This window comes from Oncorhynchus tshawytscha, linkage group LG06 (assembly GCF_018296145.1).
Source record: "Oncorhynchus tshawytscha isolate Ot180627B linkage group LG06, Otsh_v2.0, whole genome shotgun sequence".
NCBI lineage: Eukaryota > Metazoa > Chordata > Actinopteri > Salmoniformes > Salmonidae > Oncorhynchus > Oncorhynchus tshawytscha.
This window is the reverse complement of record NC_056434.1, coordinates 75,238,760-75,262,247: the sequence shown is the minus strand read 5'-3', so window position 1 is coordinate 75,262,247 and position 23,488 is coordinate 75,238,760. Positions and strand designations below refer to the sequence as shown.

Sequence of the window (23,488 nt, the reverse complement as noted above, 5' to 3'; positions counted from 1 at the left end):
ACAGTGAAGCATGGTGGTGGCAGCATCATGCTGTGGGGATATTTTCCAGTGTCAGGGACTGGGAGACTAGTCAGGATAAAGGGAAAGATGAACAGAGCAAAGTACAGCGCGATCCTTGATGAAAACCTGCTCCAGAGTGCTCAGGACCTCAGACTGGGGCAAAGCTTCACCTTCCAACAGGACAACGACCCTAAGCACACAGCCAAGACAATGCAGGAGTGGCTTCGGGACAAGGCTATGAATGTCATTGAGTGGTCCAGCCAGAGCCCGGACTTGAACCCAATCGAACATCTCTGGAGAGACCTGAAAATAGCTGTACAGCGACGACCCTATCCAACCTGACAGAGCTTGAGAGGATCTGCAGAGAAGATGGGAGAAACTCCCCAAATACAGGTGTGCCAAGCTTGTAGCGTCATACCCAAGAATACTCGAGGCTGTAATCGCTGCCAAAGGTGCTTCAACAAGTCACTGAGTAAAGCGTCTGAATATTTATGTAAATATGATAGCTCATTTTAAATAAATTTGTAAAAATGTCTAAAACTTTTTTTGCTTTGTCATTATGGGGTATTATGTGTAGATTGAGGAAAAACATGTTTTTTAATACATTTTAGAATAAGGCTGTAAAGTAGTACTGTGGGGGGAAAAAATCAAGGGGTCTGAATACTTTCTGAACGCACTATATACAAATAGTTTGCAATATCTGTTTTACATATGTTTTATTAACAAAACACTTAAATTAAAACAACATGTCATTATCTAACATACGTGTTTATCCTGGTGGTTAAGGTAGGGGACAGGAAAGACAATTTTCGTAGGATGACCCGAATGGCAAGTCCAACTATGCAGGGAGAAACAAAAGCCTTTTGAAGACTGACATGCTTCGACTGGCTTCTTTGTACTTTTATAAGCACATTACCTTTATTTTCCCATGTAAAAAAGACAAGCACAAAACTTTGGGGTTTCACATAGCATACCTTAATGGGAAGAGAAAAGACAAGCCTTAGAGAGACTCCAACTAAAAGGTAGGTGTTAGATGTTTTCCTAACAAACCTTAATGTGATGAGGGCTTAGTGTAAGGCACAGGAGACTTTCGAGGGAATAGAGGGGCTGTTTAAGTACTGGGACAATTCACCTCACTGCAGTAGAAGCCATATTCTACTTTCAGCAGAGGTGCTAGCGGAGCTTAGATCAGTAAGATAATTTGTAACGAAATACGTGATAGATGTGTGACTAGGGGGCATGCAGGTGTCAAGTTTTGATCAAATTTTTACCTTAACCTCTACCTTCAAGGGTTTGAAGTCTTCACTTTTTTCCGTTCCCTCCTGCTTTGGCTTTTCCTCCCTTGGAGTATTTAGCTTCCAGGTCAGACAGGAAAGAGTTTAAATTCTGCTCTCTGGACTTCTGCTTTTGCTGTTAACGAGACAAAAATACACACCATTAATGCTGTACCTGAACCCCTAAAACAGTCACCAGTTAAGATCTTGGTTGTGTGATTCAACTTACCTTTAACATAATTACAAGACTGTCATCAGCATAATTGAGTCCCATCTCTCTCTGCCTCTCCTCAGCTTCTTGTCTTTCTTCATCAGCCTGGAAGAACAAAGTATTCTCACAAATATGAACTAAAAAGAATTACCAACAGAGGAAGTGAGTGTGTACAAGTATTTGTATAAAGCACACTGTACCTTATGTTTGCGTGTTTTCTTCTTCCTGGTGCTCTCCTGGGTGAAAGCAGGGTAGGCCGTGAGCTCCCCTGCCTGGATGGCTGTCTGTATAAGGGCTGTGATCCTGGGCTCGTCCTCCTGAGAGCAGCACAGGGCTGAGGCCATGATGGCGTCCATGTTCCCCTGGTGCTGCAGGTAAATCTGCATCACATCCTGCCTCTCCTCCTCCGTGCCTTTGTACTTCCTCTCAAACTCCTGGATGTCCTCCAATGTGATCTAATGAAGGAGAGATGGTTGTTAGAACAAATTCTAATTGTGACATTATACTGGGTGTTTGTTATTTGCTTCCAGGCGGATAAAGAAAGTCAAGAAGCTGGGGAGATACAGAGGAAGATGGTACTGGGTGATGCTGATGACAGTCTTGTAATGATTAAGGTACATTACTCAAAATTACACACGTCTAGTGACTATTTTATGGCTAAGGTATGAAAAAGAAAAGTTCTCTCAGGAGGGCCTAAAAAGTAAATACGGTGTATGGAGAAGATGTTAATCAGCTTTAGATAGTTATATAGTTAGGCTACCTTAGGGAACAGCAACCTCCAGTACTCCTCCCAGCATTGGTCCTGCTGCAGTGAGTCAGATTCCTCAGCCACAAGTCCCTGCTCATCATACACTGCCCTCTGCTCCTTGTCACTCAACACGGCATATAACTTCCCAAGCACCTGAAAGATAGGGGCTAGGTAAATACAGTAAAATACAACTCTAGACAGTTAGCTAGGTGAACTAGGCTAACTGCAGATTTGAGTAGGTGTTTTAGATGACACTTTCCCACCTGAAATTTCTCTGTTGCCTGCAGGTCTTCGGGAGCACGATCTGGGTGAACCCTGAGCGACACCTTGTAGTAGCTGTGTCGGATCTCTGCGTCTGTCGCATCCTTGGAAACGCCCAGCACCCCATAGAGGCTGGAGGTGTTGAACAGTGCTTGACACTGGTCGAGTAGCCACATCCCGATCTCTCAACTTTAGGTTAAAAGGGAAATCTGCGATTGAAACTATGAAATAACACATATCGAATCATGTCGTAACCAAAAAAAGTGTTCAACAAATCTCAATATATTTAATCTTTGAGATTCTTCAAAGTAGCCACCCTTTGCCTTCATGACAGTTTTGCACATTCTTGGCATTCTCTCAACCAACTTCATGAGATAGTCACCTAGAATGCATTTCAATTAACAGGTATGCCTTCTTAAAAGTTAATTTGTGGAATTTCTTTCCTTTGTGTTTGAGCCAAATCAGTTGTGTTGTGACAAGGTAGGCGGGTATAGAGAAGACAGCCCTATTTGGTAAAAGACCAAGTCCATATTATGGCGTGAACTGCTCAAATAAGCAAAGAGAAAAGACATTCCATCATTACTTTAAGACATGAAGGTCAGCCAATGAGGAGAATTTCAAGAACATTAAAAATGTATTAAAGTGCAGTCGCAAAAACCATCAAGCGCTATGATGAAACTGGCTCTCATGAGGACCGCCACAGGAAAGGAATACCCAGAGTTACCTATGTTGCAGAGGATAAGTTCATTAGAGTTACCAGCTTCAGAAATGGCAGCCCACATAAATGCTTCACAGAGTTCAAGTAACAGACACATCTCAACATCAGCTGTTCAGAAGAGACTGCGTGAATCAGGCCTTCGTGGTCAAATTTCTGCAGAGAAATCACTACTAAAGGTCACCAATAAGAAGAAGAGACTTGCCTGGCCTCCACAATCACCCGACCTCAAAACAATTGAGATGGTTTGGGATGAGTTGGACCGCAGAGTGAAGGAAAAGCAGACAACAAAGTGCTCAACATATGTGGGAACTCCTTAAAGACTGTTGAAAAAGCATTCCAGGTTAAGCTGGTTGAGAGAATGCCAAAATTGTGCAAAGCTGTCAAAGGCAAATGGTGGCTACTTTGTTTAACACTTGTTTGGTTACTACATGATTCCATCTTTAAAAATATTTGTATATATTTCACCTTTCTTTAACCAGGTAGGCCAGTTGAGGCAAGTTCTCATTTACAACTGCGACCTGGCCAAGATAAAGCAGTGTGACAAAAACAACAACACAGAGTTACACATGGGATAAACAAACATACAGTCAATAACACAATACAAAAATATATGTACAGTGTGTGCAAATGTAGTAAGATTAGGGAGGTAAGGCAATAGGAGAAATAATTACAATTTAGCATTAACACTAGAGTGATATATGTGCAGATGATGATGTGCAAGTAGAGATACTGGGGTGCAAAATAGCAAAAATAAATAAAGTGTTGAAGGCTTCACTATTATACTACAATGTTGAAAATAGTACAAAATAAAGAAAAACTTGAATGAGTAGGTGTGTCCAAACTTTGAATAGTACTGTATATACAGTTGAAGTCGTAAGTTTACATACACTTGGAGTCATTAAAACTCATTTTCAACCACTCCACAAATTTCTTGTTAACAAACTATAGTTTTGACAAGTCGGTTACGACATCTACTTTGTGCATGACACAAGTAATTTTTCCAACAATTGTTTACAGACAGATTGTTTCACTTATAATTCACTGTATCACAATTCCAGTAGGTCAGAAGTTTACATACACTAAGTTGACTGTGCCTTTAAACAGCTTGGGAAATTCCAGAAAATGATGGCATGGCTTTAGAAGCTTCTGATAGGCTGATTGACATCATTTGAGTCAATTGGAGGTGTACCTGTGGATGTATTTCAAGGCCTACCTTCAAACTCAGTGCCTCTTTGCTTAACATCATGGGAAAATCAAAAGAAATCAGCCAAGACCTCAGAAAAACAATTGTAGACTTTCACAAGTCTGGTTCATCCTTCGGAGCAATTTCCACACCCCTGAAAGTACCATGTTCATCTGTACAAACAATAGCAAGCAACTATAAACACCATGGGACCACGCAGCCGTCATACCGCTAAGGAAGGAGACGCGTTCTGTCTCCTACAGATGAACATACTTTGGTGAGAAAAGTGCAAATCAATCCCAGAACAACAGCAAAGGACCTTGTGAAGATGCTGGAGGAAACGGATATAAAAGTATCGATATCCACAGTAAAACAAGTCCTATATCGACATAACCTGAAAGGCTGCTCAGCAAGGAAGAAGCCACTGCTCCAAAACCGCCATAAAAAAAAGCCGGACTACGGTTTGCAACTGCACATGGGGACAAAGATCGTACTTTTTGGAGAAATGTCCTCTGATCTGATGAAACAAAAATAACTGTTTGGCCTTAATGATCATCGTTATGTTTGGAGGAAAAAGGGGGAGGCTTGCAAGCCGAAGAACACCATCCCAACCGTGAAGCACGGGGGTGGCAGCATCATGTTGTGGGGGTGCTTTGCTGCAGGAGGGACTGGTGCACTTCACAAAATAGATGGCATCATGAGGGAGGATGTGGATGTATTGAAGCAACATCAAGACAATTGAAGTTAAAACTTGGTCACAAATGGGTCTTCCAAATGGACAATGACCCCAAGCATACTTCCAAAGTTGTGGCAAAATGGCTTAAGGACAACAAAGTCATGGTGTTGGAGTAGCCATCACAAAGCCCTGACCTCAATCCTATAGAAATGTGTGGGGAAAGTGTGTGCGAGCAAGTAGGCCTTACAAACCTGTCTCAGTTACACCAGCTCTGTCAGGAGGAATTGGCCAAAATTCACCTAACTTATGGTTAAAACATTTGACCCAAGTTAAACAATTTAAAGGCAATGCTACCAAATACTAATTGAGTGTATTTAAACTTCTGACCCACTGAGAATGTGATGAAAGAAATAAAAGCTGAAATAAATCATTCTCTCTACTATTATTCTGACATTTCACATTCTTAAAATAAAGTGGTGATCCTAACTGACCTAAGAAAAGGGAATTTTTACTAGGATTAAATGTCAGGAATTGTGAAAAACTGAGTTTAAATGTATTTGGCTAAGGTGTATGTAAACTTCCCGACTTCAAGTGTGTGTGTGTGTATATATATATATATATATATCACTGAGGGCTGGAGAAATGTAACCACATAACGTTATAGCCAATGATTCTTGAAGAATATAACTTATAAATCACTCATGAGCTTAGTTCAACTGCTATACCCCATCAGAACCCTAAATACAATATTGTTTAACTCCATTGTTTGTAAACAATGACATTTTAGGCTAACACTGTATTGCGTCAAAACATGATTAAAACTGCAATTGTATTCCCGTTGATGTTCAGTCCTTGTAGCTACTGTATGTATGCATGCATAGCTAGTTTTGTCCATCAATTTTGAGTGGTTCGCTTACGTACTTCGCTACATTTCTCCAGCCCTCTTGTTTACCAAAACAGTGGCAATGTCGCCCTTTTTTTTCTTTTTTTTAAATGCAGTGCAGAAAGCCCCTGTAAATGATTTCAAAACAATTATTGTCTGCACACGTTATTCATAACGTTATTTGTAATAGCGTTTTAAAACCTCTACCTACCTTGAAACCTTCTTCTTTATCAAAATGGTGGATATTTGGTTGAAAGCTTCACTTGCTTTGTTTACAAAATTTGGCGCGCTGTCCTGTCAACGGAGTGTACGTAGCGTAAACGCGCTTCTTTTTTTGTTGTTGCGTATGTTACGTTTGTGTGGCTTTCACTAGTTACCATAGCAGCAAAGTCTATCGTAAAAGATAATGAAAAACGTGCTTAATATGTCTTAATTTAAGGTTAGTGTTGGGCATACAGTTAGCAGTTTGGTGGAGGTTAGGTTTCAAATCTCATTTTTAGAAGATACATGTTTTTTTTTTTTACATGGGCGGGGTTTATGACTTTGACTGTGGTAACTATTTGTGTCAATCATTTTAGGCACAGGTTGACGAACACCCATTCTGTCTGTTGAAGCAGGTACAGTGACTTAAGCGAGTGGCGGGGTGGTCGGGCACAGCATCAGTAGCTGTGCCACTACAGATTCTGGGTTCGAGTGAGTCCAGGCTCTGTCGTATGAAACGCCGTTTGGGTCTTAAAGCACGTGGTCAAAACGCCATTGGTGCGGCTGGATTCCGGGTTAAACGGGCATTGTATCAAGAAGCAGTGCGGCTTGGTTGGGTTCTGTTTCGGAGGACGCACGGCTTTCCCGAGATGAGACGAGACTGTAACTGCCAATTGGATACCACGAAATCTGGGAGAAAAAGTAGTACTTTTTTTATATATATAAAAAAAAAACTGACTTCGCCTACAAAACTTCTCGTTCTGAAAATGGCCTATGTGGAATCGATATGAGTCAGAAACATTTATTCTAGTGTCAAAATTGACTACAAAGTGTAAATAGGTAAATGTTGGTCATAAAGTCAGTCTTGTCCAAAACAGATTGATAGGAAGAAAAAAATGTAACTGAATGAAGGATATCCTAACAGTTTTCCTTGGTTTGGGTTAATTTAATCCTGCCCACAGCTGGCTGCTCCCAAGTAATCATCAATTCGGAGTAGCTGCAGGCGATGCCATTGTAAAGCCCATGGTCAATTTTGTTTGAAATTGGTCAGTGTTATCCGGGATCCTTGGGACATACCTACCCTAAATCTTAACCATTCCTTACCATTTTAAATTTCAACTTCAATGGGGTAGGGACAACTTTGCCACTATTTCACACCAGCCAGCTGAAGCTAATTGCCAATATAATTTGGCTACCTGTTCCCACCTTCAAACACAACAAGAGACACCCACATCAAACCACACCCAAAAACCAACTCAAGTTTGAATTCAGTCATGGCTGCTAGCATTTCTTAATGAGGTCAAATCAGGAAGTGCAGTGATCTCTCAATCATTATTGCCTCTATATCAATAATATTGTCATTGAAAGTATTTTAAATCATGTTCTTTAGATTTGAGATTTATGATCTTTAGTCTTACTCTTTAGTTTTGTAGTAATCATCTAAGCAGCCTAGAGATAAATAAATGCAAGTTAGTATAGGGTAGGGGTGTGTTGATCTCTCAATTTGTTTTCTCAACTAACTAAGCAAAGAGACAAGTCAACCAAAAGAGGATAGTGATGAATGTTGATTCCAGGATACAGATACCTAATGTGTGTTTATTGGTGTATTTGAAGTATAGCACAATAATACATCAACGACAATGAAGCTAGTCGCTAACAAATTTTATCTACTTCATGCGAAAGCAGAACACAAGATACACATTAACTTTGCGCTAAGCATCAATAGATTACCCTATCTGTGTTTTAAGCCTGTAGAATATTGAAACAAAACAATGCAGCACTAAATATATACTGTAGGTCATTGCCAGAAGTTCTCTCTCCCCATTGCAAAGTATAATCAAATCTCTATCTGCTTCTGTTGCATATTTTTTGGCACAGTCTTCACTAAAAATTTGTATTAATCAAAAACGTATATCCTCCTTTGTACTCAGTCACACAATTAGTACCTAGACAACTGGCACATCATCAACAAATATAAACAAAAAGACAAAAAGCACAGGTTACTGAAATGGAATGAATTTTGCTGGTGTGCAGTCATCCCTCTGCTACTCCTACCCAATCCATGAGTACCAGTGTTCAAATGTGACCACTCTTCACAGGGTGTACCACATTTCTTAACAGTCTCCCTCGTAGTAGAATTACTTTTTCATGGTAAGTCTTTGTGAATCATCTCTTTGTTAAGTCCAATGCTGCTGCAGACTGAGACTAGGAGTGGGCAGCAGCTCAGCACTCCTTCCTGGTTCTTACTGTCTTGCTGCTGTACTTTATGGGGATCCCCCAGCGTCTCATTAGATAGACATCAAATATGTAGGCCACCCCAGGCTCCAGGCCTCCGATCACGGCTGTCGTGACAGCCCTTCGAGGGTTGAGCTCCTGGAAGTATTTACACAGGACCCTCTCAGTGTCCGACCGTGACTCAGGCCCCAGGCAGGGTGCCGTGCCTCCCTTCTTACCACCCCCCTTACCCAGCCTCTGGCGGTACACACAGTAAAGGCTCCTCTCCTCTGTGCCCATCCAGGCCAGGGTGACAGATTCACAGCTCCTGAGCCTGTTGAAAGACTTTATCTGCAGAGTGGAGGGGAGCGAAGGTATCCCTTGACGATGGTAAGTGGAGGACACCTGCATCTTAACAGAGGCCTTCAGCACTCCTGGAGCAGCTTGTCTGGGAGCTGCCGTTCCCTCTTTCTCCAAGTGGATGAGGTAGGAAGGGCTGCCCTGGAGCCAGATCTGAGCCAGGTTTTCTCCCACAGCCTGGGAGCTGAGCTCTTTGCCCTTGCTGGAAACAGTGATGTTGATCTTCTCACTGCTTTCGCAGCTCTGTAGAGTGAGCAGGCCACTCTGTTGCCAGCCCCGGGGGCGGAAGCTAAAGATCTCCCCAGAGGTTGAGCCTCCATCCCGGAAGGTCACCCACCGGAGCTCCCCTTCCCTAAGTGGTGTGATAGCTGGTCGGGCCTCCTCGTGTGTTTGAGCGAATGTTCCAGTATATGCGGCACTGGTTCCATTTAGCCTGTCAATCAAAAAAACGTCAAAGTAGTATTGCGTGTCAGGGACGAGCTCAGAGACCGTGCACACGCTCTCTGTTCCCTTACAAACACATTGAAGATGACCATAGTCATTACGGAGCGCAGCGGGTGACTGGAGCTCAGTGTCAGCATCCCACTGCTGCCACCACCAGTCTTTGAGAATCGGCCACACAGTTACTTTCCTCTGTTTGTCCTTCTCCCTTTTCTTGTCTTTCTCCCGCTCCTTCCTGATGCCCTCCTGGGCGGCACAAAGGTTGCGGTAGTTGTGTTTGCGATTGACGAGGACACAGTAGTCATAGCTGCGTTGGGTGTGCAGCCTTTTGAGGGGGGCACTGGGGGCCCAGCTGAGGGTGACACTGGTCATTCCTACACCCAGGGTGTGGACATGGGAGTCAGAGGGAAGCTGTGGGAAGGCCCAGGAGGTCCCAGAGCCCTCATGGAGGTACACAGTAGCCCTGGTGTCCTGGTCCTTGGACCGCAGCCTGAGGATGTAGATAGATGCTGGGGCGTACGAAGGACCTGTGTAGGTGTTCATGGCATTGCCAGTGTAGGTGTGTATCTTGGCTTTAGTTCCAGGTCCTCTCCACCACACCTCTGGCATACTCTTCTTGGTACTCCCTGTGCAGAAAACACTGTTAAGCCATAGGTCATGAATATTCTGCCTCATACATGCACACAGTGCCACACACAGACTTACACTAACTAGACAGAACGTGCTCTCACAGTCATTGAAGATAGTCTTACAGTTCAATATGCATCTTGATTACTTTTAATTCATACAGTACTCAACTATAATCAATGAAGTGCTAAAAAGAGTTTACCTTATTCATATGAACCCCTTTTCACCATAAGCATTTATAGTTTCTCCTGACATAAAGGGGAACTGCACCTGCTGAGTTGGCCTAGTTTTTTGGCGTGCGCCTCAAGAAATGCTGGCGGCATTGAGTCACTGATGTGATCATTCTATCCGGTTTTGCGTCCCCTTTGGCTCGTGCGGTGGGGAAGAACTTTGTGGGCTTTATTCCGCCTTTTCTCAGGGTACTAAGTTATTGATATCACTTTGGTGTGGGCTGTGCTTTGGCAAAGTGGTTGGGGTTGTATCCTGCCTGGTTGGCCCTGTCTGAAGGGGCCACAGTTTCCCCCGACCCCCCCCTCGCAGTCTCCAGTATCAATGCTACAGTAGTCTATGTGCTGGGTGGCAAGGGTCAGTCTGTCCTATCTGGTGTAATTATCCTGTCTTATCTGGTGTCTGGTGTCTTGTGTGATCTTATGTATGCTCCCTCTAATTCTCCCATCTCTCTCACCGGATGCACTGCCCCCCCCAAAATCTACCGCACCTGCTGTCTCGACCTCTGAATGCTCAGCTATGAAAAGCCAACTGACATTTCCTCCTGGGGTGCTGACCTGTTGCACCCTCTATAACCACTGGGATTATTATTTGACCCTGCTGGTCATCACCACTATGAACATCTTGAAGAACAATCTGGCATTAATAGCCATGTACTCTTATAATCTCCACCCAGCACAGCCAGAAGAGGACTGTCCATCCCTCAGAGCCTGGTTCCTCTCTTAAGTTTCTTTGTAAATTCCTGCCTTTCTTGGGAGGTTTTCTTAACCACTGTGCTTCTACATCTGCATTGCTTGCTCTTTGTGTTTTTAGGCTGGGTTTCTGTATAAGCACTTTGAGACAACTGCTGATGTAAGAAGGGCTTTATAAATAAAATGGGATTGACGGCCATGATTGAAGCCAAACATGAGTTGGCTTGGAGGTGTCGTTTGATGTGGGCGTATCCTTTCCACCACCAAGACACCCATCTGACAGAACCTTGCCCGCAGCCGTTTCCCCCAAACTCAATCACAACAAACCTCCTGCAGGTTGAGTTCAATAACTACAGGCAGATGGTCAGATGCCGGAGGAAGTTTTGAATAGGTCAGTATCCTACAGAGTGACATGGGAAGAATGCAATTGCTGAATTTATGTAGATATTCTAAACTAAGAGTTTTGATCATTTTCAAAAGTAGTAACAGGCCCATGTAGAATAAACAACCCATCACATAATAATCTGTACTCTGAATGTTTTATTTATTGCATGGGACAATATACAAACCTTACAGAGGAAGATCATTTGAAAAATACAATTGAGTAAATGTATACAACAGATCTCAATTTTATTTGTTGTTGTGAAAATCTAATTTTACAGATTTTTAAGGTTGTCATTAGATATGGGGTCGGCAGTGGGTGTCCCCGCTGAAAAAGTTTTAATACCACTGCCATAAAAACAGTGTTCAGCTAACATAACAATGTACACCTTTCATTGTCATTCCCAGGTGATACAGATACTGTGCCTATTGGTATTTTGTCTGGTGGTAATGGGGCTACCTTGGAAAACATGTCAAGTATGGTCATACCTTTCTGTGTGTTATACTGTATATAACAGGAGTTCCCTGATCACAGTGCAGAATACACAAGGTTTCTCTCTCCTCATTGACTGAAAGCATTCAAAAACAAACAAAAAAGACAATACAAATAAGTTGTGTCTAGTTACATTTGAATGCTGAGTGCCAGGTCTCCATTCAAAAACATCAGTATCAAGCCTGTCTGTCAGTCTGGACTTCATCACATAATATTGCAAGTCTACATGTGCTGGCTCCATACATGTTTCTGTGAACACATAGGTAACATCTGGGTTACACAAACAGGTTTTATGTAGAAGTTTGAACAGGTCAGACTAAACCTACGTGAGTCTGGTCATCCCATTGATGGGCATAGCAGCATCGATCAGCTCCTGGCCCCTTATCAAAGATACTGGTTGGTCACACACGATTACAATATCAATCGTGGGTATGACTAGCCTGGTGGAACCAACCTGATCACTGCGTTCACCTTTCTATTTCACTTCAGATATCCTAAAATGTGAAGTGAAGTAGAATGATGAACACAGCGATCAGGCTGGATTCACCAGGCTAGGTTGTACCCTGGACACTACATGCATCTAAGAATTAGAAAATAAGCAACAAATAATCAGTTTACATAAATGTTTCACAATTGGGTTATCAAATGTATCATGAAATAGGTTACCTTCTGTATTTGTACAGAAGATGACCCTGTGAAAGCAGTTGCCACCGATAGGTGAAGGTTGCTAACCAGATACTTGCCAACATGTGATTGACTGTTCCATTCATAGGAATGCTCACAGCCAGTGTAACGGATGTGAAACGGCTAGCTATTTAGCGGTGGTGCGCGCTAAATAGCGTTTCAATCGGTGACGTCACTTGCTCTGAGACCTTGAAGTAGTGGTTCCCCTTGCTCTGCAAGGGCCGCGGCTTTTGTGGAGCGATGGGTAACGATGCTTCATGTTGATGTGTGCAGAGGGTCCCTGGTTCGCACCCGGGTATGGGTGAGTGGGCGGTCTAAAGTTATACTGTTACACCAGGGCATGTCTGCATGATGCTGATGAGGGCCCCCTTGTTGGTCTTCTCTATGCTGGATGTTTGGCTGTAAACTGGACAGCTCTCGAACAACTGCAGCAGGCAATCTTATGAGGTTGTGTTGACAGGGAGGGCCTGTGACAGGGTGATATAATAGACAGCCAAGTAGTAAATTGCATTTTGTTCTAAAGAAAGGACAAAGCTTTTTGCTAATGCACTTAACCAAAATGTATCTACTAATTGTATTTGCTTGGCTGGGGAATTAGCCTACTAGTTTATCCAGCCATGTATTTTTTAATACAACTTTTCACATAACACACATTCCCTGTTGTTGTTGATGAAGCCGACTGTGTCATCTGTGCAGTAACGCGGGCCACTATCAGAGGCCTCATGATGGCGTGTCCTTTTCATCGTTGAGGGAGAATGGCAACAGGTGTCACGAGTAATTGTGTCGCATGACAACTTTTATTCTGAGGTCTTACCTTAGAAGCTGTGAAAATAACAGGTGAACTAAATTATTTTTGGAGGTCTCTAAACCATTGCAATCACATTGCTGGACATGTTATGATACCCACCTTTGCTCCTTTTGGTAGGTCCATTCATGACCAGGGGATCAGTCTGGCACCCAACTGTGCACTTTATCTAACAGAAAAACAGGGTCAAGGATTATCATCATCATCCCTCAATTATAAACAAACAGAGCTCGAAAAATAACGTCATTTCATTTGGATCGTAATTCTGTTTTACAGATGTAAAACTGACTGGCTCCAGATTGGATCAGATTCAGGGCAGTGACGCCGTTACACCATGCAACCAACTATATGACATATTTTGCTATGGCCCTGGGTTGGTTTAAGTTTGTTGCTGCTAGTCACTACACTGTTGTTGTCAGACATGAGTTAGTTATGGTGGTACTAGCTAGCTGCATTCAGTATCTATTTGTGCCCTACATGGGTTGCATCTCGTCTCTGCGGCTAATGTGACAGTTTCGTCTAAATTACACTAATTTAGAGCTGCATGGAAATATGACGACATTGTTAAAGTACGCAAATAATTATTAGGAAACAACTGTGCCATATTATGATGTCATCAAATTGACTTTAGAGAGATGCCAATGTTGTCATTACTGTTACTAGAAAAGTTCGTCAAAGATAGCTAGCAATGCTAACGTTAGCTAGCTAAAATATGGTGGTTTCCTCAATCTTAGTTGGCTGGCTATCTGGTGACATCAGAATCATGACAAAAGGTGTTGCTACTAATTATTTGCCTTCTTTTGAAATGTTATCATGTTTCCAAGCCAAATCCGAATTGTACTGAGGTAGGCTAACGTTAGCTTGGTACCTAACTAGTTAGCTAAAGTCAGCTATGCTAGCGATCACAGTGATAATGATGATCAAAATATACATCACCAGCAGTCTATGGTCTAGCAACCGGTATACTCACCACCACTGGAGACCGCAATAAACTCCAACCACCTATTCCGCGTGATAGGGTCCAGCCGCAGGGCATGCAAACCATAGTTGTTGGCTGTGCAATCCGTATTGGGCTTTTCACGCCGTGATTCTTTGAACGCGTTGAGGGCGAAGAAATAATGAAGCCACATTCAAGGAAGGGAAGCGACGTGGGCGGAGGGGCGATGTGCACGTGGAGCTTGGAAAAAGGGGGCATGATATGTTGACATCGTAATCCAACCCCAACCGTCATTTACTCGTTCTGAAGTATGGAGGTTTCACTCCGTTTTAGACGATACTGACTTTATTACCAAATGTATCCAATGTACACTTTTTAGTCAATTTCGACACTAGAATAAATGTTTCTGACATCAATGCCACATATACTGTTTTCAAAGGGATTCCTGGGTTTTAGGGGCAGTTACTCTTTATTACTGAAATGAAAGGGTACCAAATGTTACACAATCAAACTGAATAATTTAGCATAGGTTGGGAAGCCACACTGAATGATTTACACTGAGTGTACAAAACATTAGGAACGGCTTCATAGTATTGAGTTACACCCTCCTTTGCCCTCAGAAAAAGACTAATGTTTTGTACACTCAGTGTATGTGTCGCTGTTAACTTCATAAAGCTGTCTGTCCATCTAGAATAGCCACTGATTTTAACTAAGCAGGCTGATGAGGGTCATGGAGGATGTTCATTTCTGGCCTAAATAGGCAACTTTTGTGTTTAATCGATGTACTATTTTTTTTTTTTTGATGCACAAGCATAGATTATTATAACATTTAAATTAATGTAGTAATGTAGCTTAGATTTATATCTTCTTTATTTTGTCACTCAAGTTATATCTTTGCAACTCTTGAAGAGGTTTTCACCAGATATGCTCTATTTCGGGTTTCACTTAGCCCATAGCATCACAAATAAAAACTGCAGAGTCTGATCTTGGGCGAGAATATGATACATTTTCAATGGAATGGTAAAGGTCTAATTTAAGCTGAATTTCAGTTTATATTGTACAGAGTAGAACTTGCATGCCGTTCTGTACAAACCTATCTATTTCACACTCAGTATATGTCTTATTTGAAATGGCAAATGTTTTAACTCTCTTATTCTCAAGTACTGGCAACACTTCAGTCTAATCTCTCTTACATTCAGGAAAAAAGTGTGACATTTAGATATATTACTGTCCTTCTTGCTTTGAAATTAAAGAAAGCAAAAGGTAAAATGCTTGGAAAGATTGTCCAGTGATATACGAAACCGGTTTTATTCAGTATCCTGGGCTCAGTACTGTGGGTGTGAGTAAGAGAGCGAGAGAGAGGAAAACAAAGATGTGGAAAGAGAGAACAAGACCAATTGATTGATTAAGTCTCTCCTATCTTGTAGACATTTATGACCAGGGTTAGTCTTTTAATGGCCACTATGTCAAAAATAAATGTCTCCAGTTTGAATTGGATTGTGGTGTAATGAAACCGAATTGATATGAATATAAATTACATGTGAGAGGGTGTTATGTGTAATTGCTTTTATTGTCTATCAGTGTTTCACACTCACAGTGCAGACTCTTAGGCGGTTTGTCCTTCAGGGTTCGGGCTTCAAGGGTCCACTCGATGGGGAGGTCACAGGGACTGACGGTCACAGACATCATCGCAACCTTCTTCTTCAGTGTGAAGTACAGCCTGCACGAAGTTAGGTACCACACAAAAAAGAGATTCCACTTCAAACGTTTTCATGCCTTTTTTGTCCCACACTTAGAAAGGTACTGTAACATGTAGCCACCAAGGCATTTAAAAAATGTACAAAATGTCTATCAGCTTTTTTCTCCATACACTGATAAACCCATAAAGTTAAGAAGGAGAGGTCAACTAACAATCCGTGATGAACTTCCATGGACCTGCGCTGTACAGATAGAGATCTCTTTGCTCACATCTCCACATTAGACCCACCACATCTCTGTGCTTAGACATTATAGTCTCCTTCTACAAGCTTATTGTTCATCGTCACAATAGAATTAGATTCAAACTCACCAACTGACCATTACATCATTATCACCGGCTGATTCTGACATCATTATTTGATCGTCTTTGTACTGTCACCAGCATCACTCATCAAGGTGAGTCATTCAATATCGAGACGTAACGTAATTGACCTCTATGTTATCACAGCCACCAGAATATTTACTCTGCCCTTTGAAAAGTATCGTCCTTCTTTTACATGTATGTTCTGGATCAACTGCTACTGTGCTGCTGTTTCTCAACAGCTGTGCCATGCTAAAGTTGTGAAGGGTAATACTTGGATTAATTGATTGATTCATTAGAATCATCATTAACAGATTTTTTTTCTCATTTTCTAAAAATGTTGTTTCATCATGCACAAATGCATCAATGGACAGACTGCAGCTCACACGGATGCCCAGATTCCAATTTACAGCTCCCAGTGTTAGAGCTCTACAACTGGCACTGATCAGCAGAGCCTGGGCCAAGTGGGCTGCTCTTCCTGTCCATGGGGCCACAGCACTGAACCACTGCCTTTCCAACAACTAAAGGAATGGCTATTAAGATTAAGACCATCATTGTTGTTGCTCAAACCCATGAGGAATTACACAGGAAATCACCATGTAGGTACCTTGTAATTATAGCCCTTTGTAGTGACAGTATAAAGTTGGTCAAAAACAGGATATTAAACAGAGGCCTCTCTTAAGTATTTCAATCTATGTCCAGGACATGGAACACAAACATTTAGTGTGCAATACTATCCACCTCCCCTGATGGGGTCTCTGTGCTGTACCTCCGGGTGCGTCCTTTGGGCAGATGCATGGTGGTGACCTTTCCATCAGGCAGCCAGGCGGTGGGGCGGAGTGGCACCTCGTTCTCAGGAGCCAGAGCTGAGTGTCCTTGGGGCCAGGGGGTGCCACAGAGGAGAGACACGGCCAGGCAGAGATGCCAGGCCATCGATGCCATCCTTCACACTCAGACACCACTATGCCGTCCCCCAGGAACTGAAAGATCAGGGGAAAGGTAAAAAGCATCCATCAGTTCCATCACATAGTTCTGCTCCTACCATTCATCAAGTACTAAAGAGGTCTAGCAGCAGATGATTCATTAAGGTGAGGTAACATTTCCACTGTTCACACGGAATTATTCATGCAGGAAAGCAAACTGTCTTGCTATAATACTCTGGATCTGTATGGCGCAGCTTGACACGTGGTGTAAAATCCCTCATTGTACGACTTTCAAAGTGTGAGGTGGATTGCAAATATCACTCAGAAGTGGATTCCTTTGAATTTACTGTATATCTCTATTTATAGTAAGGTAGTTCAAATGGGTTTGTTCTCTAAATATAGGGTATTTTTTCATGGTCTTTTACATCCCTTGTTATCGGAGAAAAGCAGCCAATTTACTTTGGATTGATGTAAACAACACCTGGAGGTGCTTTAGTATAATCCATTTGGAATACAGATTATTTTGACAACAGCAGACAAAGCTGCAAGAACTTTGAAACCGTTTTCAGATTGGGATGTTTTTTTTCTTTCCTGTTCTCGCTGTTGTGATGATTTGTAGATATGATTACAGGTCTTGGCTCTTGTCTCCAGAGAGAAAATGCATTCGTTCAAAGTCACAGTCTTCAAAAACGTCCTCTTGTTGGCGTGTGTTTGTCAGCGTCAAGGCTGTGCCCTGCAGATCAGATGACAATCGTACATAGGCAGTAGGCAGATGAATCTGAGTCTTGATCAGGCCCTGGGACCTCCAAGTTCCACACCAACAACAGCTGCATCATTACAAAGTACGGAGGATCTCATTATCTCAGTAGAGGAGTGAGCAACCCATAAAGCTTTACAGGGAGAGAGGGAGATGGGGAGGAAGATAAATGAGAGAGGGAGGGGGAGAGAGAGAGACTAATGAGAGAAATGACAGGAGTGTAAGGACATGGGATCCAGAGCAATAGAGAATGAGAGTAGCGGAAGGACATGGGGTCCAGAGTAATAGAGAATGAGAGGAGGGGAAGGACATGGGGTCCAGAGTAATAGAGAATGAGAAATGGAGAGAGACTGTGACAGGAAAATAAGAGAAAGTGTGATGGAAGAAGACACAATTTAAGCTAAGTGGTGTTGACTACAGCTCCATGTCTAATTGGCTCATAACTGGTGCCACATGCATACTATAAACCAGACCTCTGCCCCCCCACCCCCTCTGTCTCTCTGTTCTCTTCTCTCTCACACACCCCTTCTCTCTCTCTCTGTCTCTCTGTGTCTTTCTCTCTCATTCAGACTTGTTTTTTCTCTAAATGTGCCTGCTGATAAAATATGCATACGTCTCCTCAGCAAATTACAGCCAAAAGGACAACCCTTTTTGGTTCCAGATAAATCCCCTTTTGGTTCCAGGTAGAACCCTTTTTAGGTCCAAATAGAATGTTCTGTGGAAAGAGTTAGAACCCAAAACGATTCTACTTGGAACCAAAAGGGTATTTCCTGGAACGATAAAGGGTTGTTCAAAGGGTTCTCCTATGAGGAAAGGCTTTTGGGTTCTATACAGCACCTTTTTCTCTGAGAGAGAGAAAATGGTGAACTTAACCAAAGCTCTCTATAAATACACACGCGGTCCTCACAGACATTCTCCTGCCACAGGATTGGGGCATTGAGTTTATTATCATGTCTCTCTTTCTTCCTCCATCTCTCATTTCTGTCTCTCTTACAGTAAGTCGCTCCTATCTAATTTCTTTATTTTTGCTATCTCTAATCAGCCTTCGCGGTGTCTCAGTGCACACAGGCCTGGAGTCAGTTTCAGAGTGCTCAGTCCTACTGTAAGTTATCAGTATGGACACGGTGTCAGATGCCTTCTGTCCTAGACTCAGGGGTCCCATCTGCCTCCTTTGAGTGGGTTGGAGGGACAGATTAAATGGCATGAGGGGGTGCATGATATGGCGAGGGGGTGGGAGGTGGAGGGTAGGGGGAGCTGGACCTTGATAAGATTTTACGGCTGTTTTTCTACCCCATTGCTAGTGTCTGAGTGTGTTAGCCTTCTCTCTCTCCCTCACATCCACCACCCCGTCTTTCTCTCTCTCCTTCTCTCTCTCTCTCTCTCTCTCTCTCTCTCTCTCTCTCTCTCTCTCTCTCACACACACACACACACACACACACACACACACACACACACACACACACACACACATGTGCACACACACACACACACACATACCCTTGCTGGATCTTCATTGCATAGGTCCTCTTTCCGTCTGCTATCACTTCCCACTACACATTCACACTTAGCAACTCTTATGGGGAACTAGAGGAACAGACTGAGAAACAGGCTGACAGAGAGACACAGAGAACGAGGCAGTCTGACGGACAGGGAGCCAGACAAATGATTAACAAGCAAGCAGTCATAGTCAAACATACAATGGTTTAGAGGAAAGCTATGCAGAAAATGATGTAAATAAAAACAAGAAGAACAACATAAAAGCTTCACTATCTGCGTCATCTATTTGTCCCACCGACAACAAATGCAAAGTACTCCAAACCCCCACATAGCTTTCTCCAACCTCCTGAGACTGAGAGAAAAAAAAGGCTCTGATGTAGAAAACAAGTTTGAATAACATCCAGGCTTGTTTATCGATGTGAACATTTCAAGATGATGCACACACAGGCACTTGACAACGACAACATGCGTGTCCTTACCTCACAGTGCACTCCAGAGCAGAATACGAAGGATGAGAGGAGAGATGGACAAGAGGAGGATGAGAGACGGACGGGAGGAGGAGCTCGAGTCAACACTCAGATTGTTGTTGGACGCCCCCTTCCCTTCCTTGGGGTTTGCCTCTCTGCTTTAATAGGTGTCTGGCTACCACGGCACAACTCCCAATGTGTGTGTTCAGGTCCCAAGACACAGTATTGGGTATCTGCAGGTCCCACTCAGTCACATGTGGAGCCTTGCTCTGTACGTGTCCTACAAGATCTGTGATGGCTATGTGAATGTCAGCCAGTCCGTGAGTAAAGCTTCTCTCTCTTCTCGCTCTTCTCCTCTCTTCTCCTCTCCTCTCTTCTCCTCTTTTTCTCTCCTATTCTCCAGTCCTGTCCCGAGCTCACTGTAAAGTGAGCAGCAAGAATCGAACAGAGGTAGACACACGTGTGTAGTGTTCATGTGTGTATGTGTGTGTGTGTGTGTGGGTGTCTGTTCAGACTGAGAGTGACTGAGTGAGTGAGTGGGTGAGAGTGAGGGGACGGATGGTGAGGTCGCAGAGTGGGGGTGGTGGTGAAGGGAGTGTGCAGAGGGGGGTTGTCAGGAACAATGGCAGAGGATGGGGAGAGGGTGATGATACAAAGCTAGCCCACATTAACCATTCGCTGGAGGATCTGATAAGATCTGTCTTGATTATGAACTGGGAGCTTGAGATCACATCTTGTTCTGGCCTTTGATTTGGTGCCAAGAGTTCCTCTAATTGACTATGAACACAAGAATAATGGCTTAACAGACAGAAGACATGTCAATGAAATACCACTGTGTCCACACCAGCCAGTGACAGTAGCACAACACAGTATATAAGTGGGGCAAGCAATGTCTAAAGCCGGGAAATAGGTTGGAGTGGTGTGGTGTGAGGAGGTACGGAGCCACGTAGAGGACAAGTACAGCTCTCAGAGGAGCAAGAAGCACATTGATATCAGTGGCTCTCCAACCCCACCCAGCCTTCCCTCTCATCACCACACAAAGACACACAATAGAGAGCCTCATGTAGGTACTCTCTGCTCTGGTCTTTAATCAATATCGTTTGCATTGTGTGCTACTCCCCTCTTTTTTCCCTCACCAGGGCTTTTCTGACCCATTCTTTAGCTACTTCAGCAAGGCTATTGAGGAGCTCTGAATGGCGCCAGTTCACCCAGAGGGGGTATTGTCTGTCATTATACTAACCTCAGAGCCCTATGCAATATGGGGGCTTAAAGCAATACCTCCTGCAAATGTATTAATGAGAATATTAATGATCGGCGCAGTATCAAAATCTGTCACCTTTTTTAGGAAGGACCCCTCACCGCTGCTGGACTCTTTCAAAGCTATCAGCTCTCCCCCTATTTCTCCCTCCCTGGCCCACTTTAGAATCCCTCTGAAGTTTTAAAAGTTGAAAATCTGGCAGAGCACGATATAGCTGATGCTTTGAAGGCTAGATTCTGATTGACCTTTGGGGGTTATAGCCCATTTACAGCTGACTGCGTGTATATTACATTTATTTCAGTGCTGCTGTTTAGTGGGGGGAAATGGATCAGCATATCTGAAAGTAATGTCAGGAAAGTATTCCTGTTCCAGAATCCACCTCTGTCACCGTTGTATCTATAAGGTAACTCAGCTTGCCTGCTAGCCTATGACAGGTATACCAGGTCAGACACCCATAAAACGCAGAGCCTCTTTCCATCTCTCATTTTCTCTTTCTTTCTTTGGTGGGGTCTGCGCCATCAGAGCTGGCCTGGATATTTCTTTTGATCTCACAGCTTTCCCTCTCTTATATTGCCCTTAATAATTTATCAACAAACAGTCACTGGACTAACTCTGTCCGCTGAGAGCGACAAAAACCAAGAGAGAAAATTTCATTTAAATAATTGCATGAAAGAAACTGCACAATTGCCACTTTCATTCATTATTTATGTCTGCTTACAAGTCATGCATAATGCAGGCACCGTCTTTATGACGATCATGTATTAAATGGAATATTTTTAGGGTTGGGGGCTCAGTTGTACGGGACAAACAGCATGGTGACTGTTTGTAGAGTGACTGGATGTAGCAACACAGTGCAGTGACTGTGTTGTGGAGTGTTGCCTGGCCAGTGTTTGAGATAGAGATATTTGGCAATGTTAACATGTGTTTCCCATGCCAATAAAGCCCTTTAATTGAATTGAGAAAGAGAGAGAGGTTGCTAGCTGACAACGGGTTAACAGAAATCTTTATTTTTAACAACGTATCATCACCAGCCACCCATCTGCTCCTGAGCTGGCAGAGGGAGAGAGAGAGAGAGAGAGAGAGAGAGAGAGAGAGAGAGAGAGAGAGAGAGAGAGAGAGAGAGAGAGAGAGAGAGAGAGAGAGAGAAGAGAGAGAGAGAGAGAGAGAGAGAGAGAGAGAGAGAGAGAGAGAGAGAGAGAGAGAGAGAGAGAGAGAGAGAGAGAGAGAGAGAGAGAGAGAGAGAGAGAGAGAGAGAGAGAGACATACACTATCTCACCATCTCAGATCAGATCACCACGGGGAGGGGAGAAGGTTGGGTTGGGGGATGTGAAAGATCTAGCTATACAACATCCAACATGTGACAACAGAAAGAGGAGAAGAAGATTGTAGGTGAGTGTGAGTAAGAATAGAGGGGCAGGGACAACGGGCAGGACAGGAGGGTGGCCCTGTGGATCAGTTTTACCCTCCCCTGGGTGTGGGGGATGGGGGTGGTGGAGTTGGAGGTGGGGCAGGAGGTCTTGAGGTAATGAGTGGGAATGTATTAATGTAGGGGATGAAGACGCAAAGAGGGAGGGAGGCAGGGACCTCCAGGGGTGGCCCCAACAACACATTTCATTTTCACAGATAAAGGAGCGAGTCCCCTGGGATGGGGGAGCAATTGAAGGGGGGGATGGAATTTGTATTCAGAGCTCCTTTCCACTTGCCGTGGTGACTGTGTTAACAGCTTGATGTGCAGGTCACTCATTACTAAATACAGCCTGCTCTCAATTGGCTGATCTCCGATCACGCTCCTATATCTGATCATTTACAGCTCCTCTCACCGTCTGTTTTTTCCTCTCTTCTTTTCTAAAACTCTGATACTGCCTCCAGTGGTCTCGTCTTAATCAAAAGTGACGAGAGCGAATCTGAGACATCAGGAAAAAAAATCTTGTTTTTATTCTTTGGGGGTTTATCTGGGCACATTGCAAATCTCATTCCTCCGTTGCCCCGTGTCTGAGAAGCATCTGTATCTTATGTTGAATATTGAAATATCTCTCTCTATCTTTCCTCCTCCCGGCAAAGAAAAATGTGAGGGATAATTAATCCAGAGACACCAGTGGAACTGAGGAACCCACCCCGGGCCGCGCACATCCCCTATTGATCTTTTAGAATACACACACGCACAGATGAAACAAAACATAATGAGAGCTGTGGAAAAGCTGAGGCATCAGATCAAATATCTCAAAATGATGTACTGGACTGTGTAAGGGTTGATGATTTGGCTCTTTGACCTTACAAGAGGGCATTATTTCTTCATTTCCTGCTTCCTGTTGACAAATATCATACGCCATGGCTACTATTTCCACAACATCAAACCTCTTCTCAGTGACTCTTCTTCTCCCACTTCTCTCAGACTATTCCATCCCCCTTTTGTTCTTTCTCTCATTTCTGATCCATTTTTCATGCATTACTTTACCCACCGCCATCTCTACTCCCCATTTACAGTGCATTACCCCCCTTTCCATAAACAC

The 23,488-nt window shown here is 43.2% G+C and overlaps 2 protein-coding genes across 10 annotated transcripts; both read right to left on the bottom strand.

Annotated features, from left to right (window-relative positions):
- Positions 1 to 555: 555 nt before the first annotated feature.
- LOC112253436 (dnaJ homolog subfamily C member 9) lies at positions 556 to 6,304 on the bottom strand. Of its 4 annotated transcripts, none has more exons than XM_024425415.2 (8): positions 6,166 to 6,304; positions 3,678 to 3,730; positions 2,497 to 2,715; positions 2,246 to 2,386; positions 1,686 to 1,940; positions 1,504 to 1,590; positions 1,272 to 1,410; positions 556 to 838 (listed from the first exon to the last, which is right to left on the bottom strand). In XM_024425415.2, the coding sequence occupies exons 3-7, from the start codon at positions 2,668 to 2,670 to the stop codon at positions 1,303 to 1,305; spliced, it is 765 nt and encodes a 254-aa protein (XP_024281183.1). In that variant the 5' UTR covers positions 2,671 to 2,715; positions 3,678 to 3,730; positions 6,166 to 6,304; the 3' UTR covers positions 556 to 838; positions 1,272 to 1,302. The 4 variants fall into 4 exon arrangements, with proteins under 4 accessions (XP_024281183.1, XP_024281182.1, XP_024281180.1 ...); XM_024425414.2 differs by lacking the exon at positions 556 to 838 and adding an exon at positions 877 to 974 and having other exon boundaries at positions 1,284 to 1,410; XM_024425412.2 differs by lacking the exon at positions 556 to 838 and adding an exon at positions 877 to 974 and having other exon boundaries at positions 6,166 to 6,303.
- Positions 6,305 to 7,723: 1,419 nt separating this feature from the next.
- On the bottom strand, positions 7,724 to 20,216 carry LOC112253085 (protein NDNF). Of its 6 annotated transcripts, none has more exons than XM_024424990.2 (4): positions 19,733 to 20,216; positions 16,846 to 17,056; positions 15,613 to 15,737; positions 7,724 to 9,796 (listed from the first exon to the last, which is right to left on the bottom strand). In XM_024424990.2, the coding sequence occupies exons 2-4, from the start codon at positions 17,016 to 17,018 to the stop codon at positions 8,379 to 8,381; spliced, it is 1,716 nt and encodes a 571-aa protein (XP_024280758.1). In that variant the 5' UTR covers positions 17,019 to 17,056; positions 19,733 to 20,216; the 3' UTR covers positions 7,724 to 8,378. The 6 variants fall into 6 exon arrangements, 2 of the variants coding, with proteins under 2 accessions (XP_024280758.1, XP_024280757.1); XR_002953934.2 differs by lacking the exons at positions 7,724 to 9,796; positions 15,613 to 15,737; positions 16,846 to 17,056; positions 19,733 to 20,216 and adding exons at positions 11,243 to 12,742; positions 13,090 to 13,097; positions 13,183 to 13,249; positions 14,051 to 15,587; XR_002953932.2 differs by lacking the exons at positions 7,724 to 9,796; positions 15,613 to 15,737; positions 16,846 to 17,056; positions 19,733 to 20,216 and adding exons at positions 11,243 to 12,742; positions 12,928 to 13,097; positions 13,183 to 13,249; positions 14,051 to 15,583.
- Between the last annotated feature and the right edge of the window lie 3,272 nt (positions 20,217 to 23,488).

Excerpts from the sequence above, each read along its gene's own strand:
- LOC112253085 (XM_024424989.2), bottom strand. The coding sequence starts at position 14,311 with ATGACGGTTGGGGTTGGATTACGATGTCAACATATCATGCCCCCTTTT. Across the intron at positions 13,250-14,050 it reads TATTGCGGTCTCCAGTGGTG|ATAAAGTGCACAGTTGGGTG; the intron begins GTGAGTATACCG and ends TTTTTCTGTTAG. Across the intron at positions 9,797-13,182 it reads ACCTACCAAAAGGAGCAAAG|GGAGTACCAAGAAGAGTATG; the intron begins GTGGGTATCATA and ends TTTTCTGCACAG.
- LOC112253436 (XM_024425415.2), bottom strand. The coding sequence starts at position 2,670 with ATGTGGCTACTCGACCAGTGTCAAGCACTGTTCAACACCTCCAGCCTC. Across the intron at positions 1,941-2,245 it reads GGAGGTTGCTGTTCCCTAAG|ATCACATTGGAGGACATCCA; the intron begins GTAGCCTAACTA and ends CTCCTTCATTAG. Across the intron at positions 1,411-1,503 it reads GTCTTGTAATTATGTTAAAG|CAAAAGCAGAAGTCCAGAGA; the intron begins GTAAGTTGAATC and ends TCTCGTTAACAG.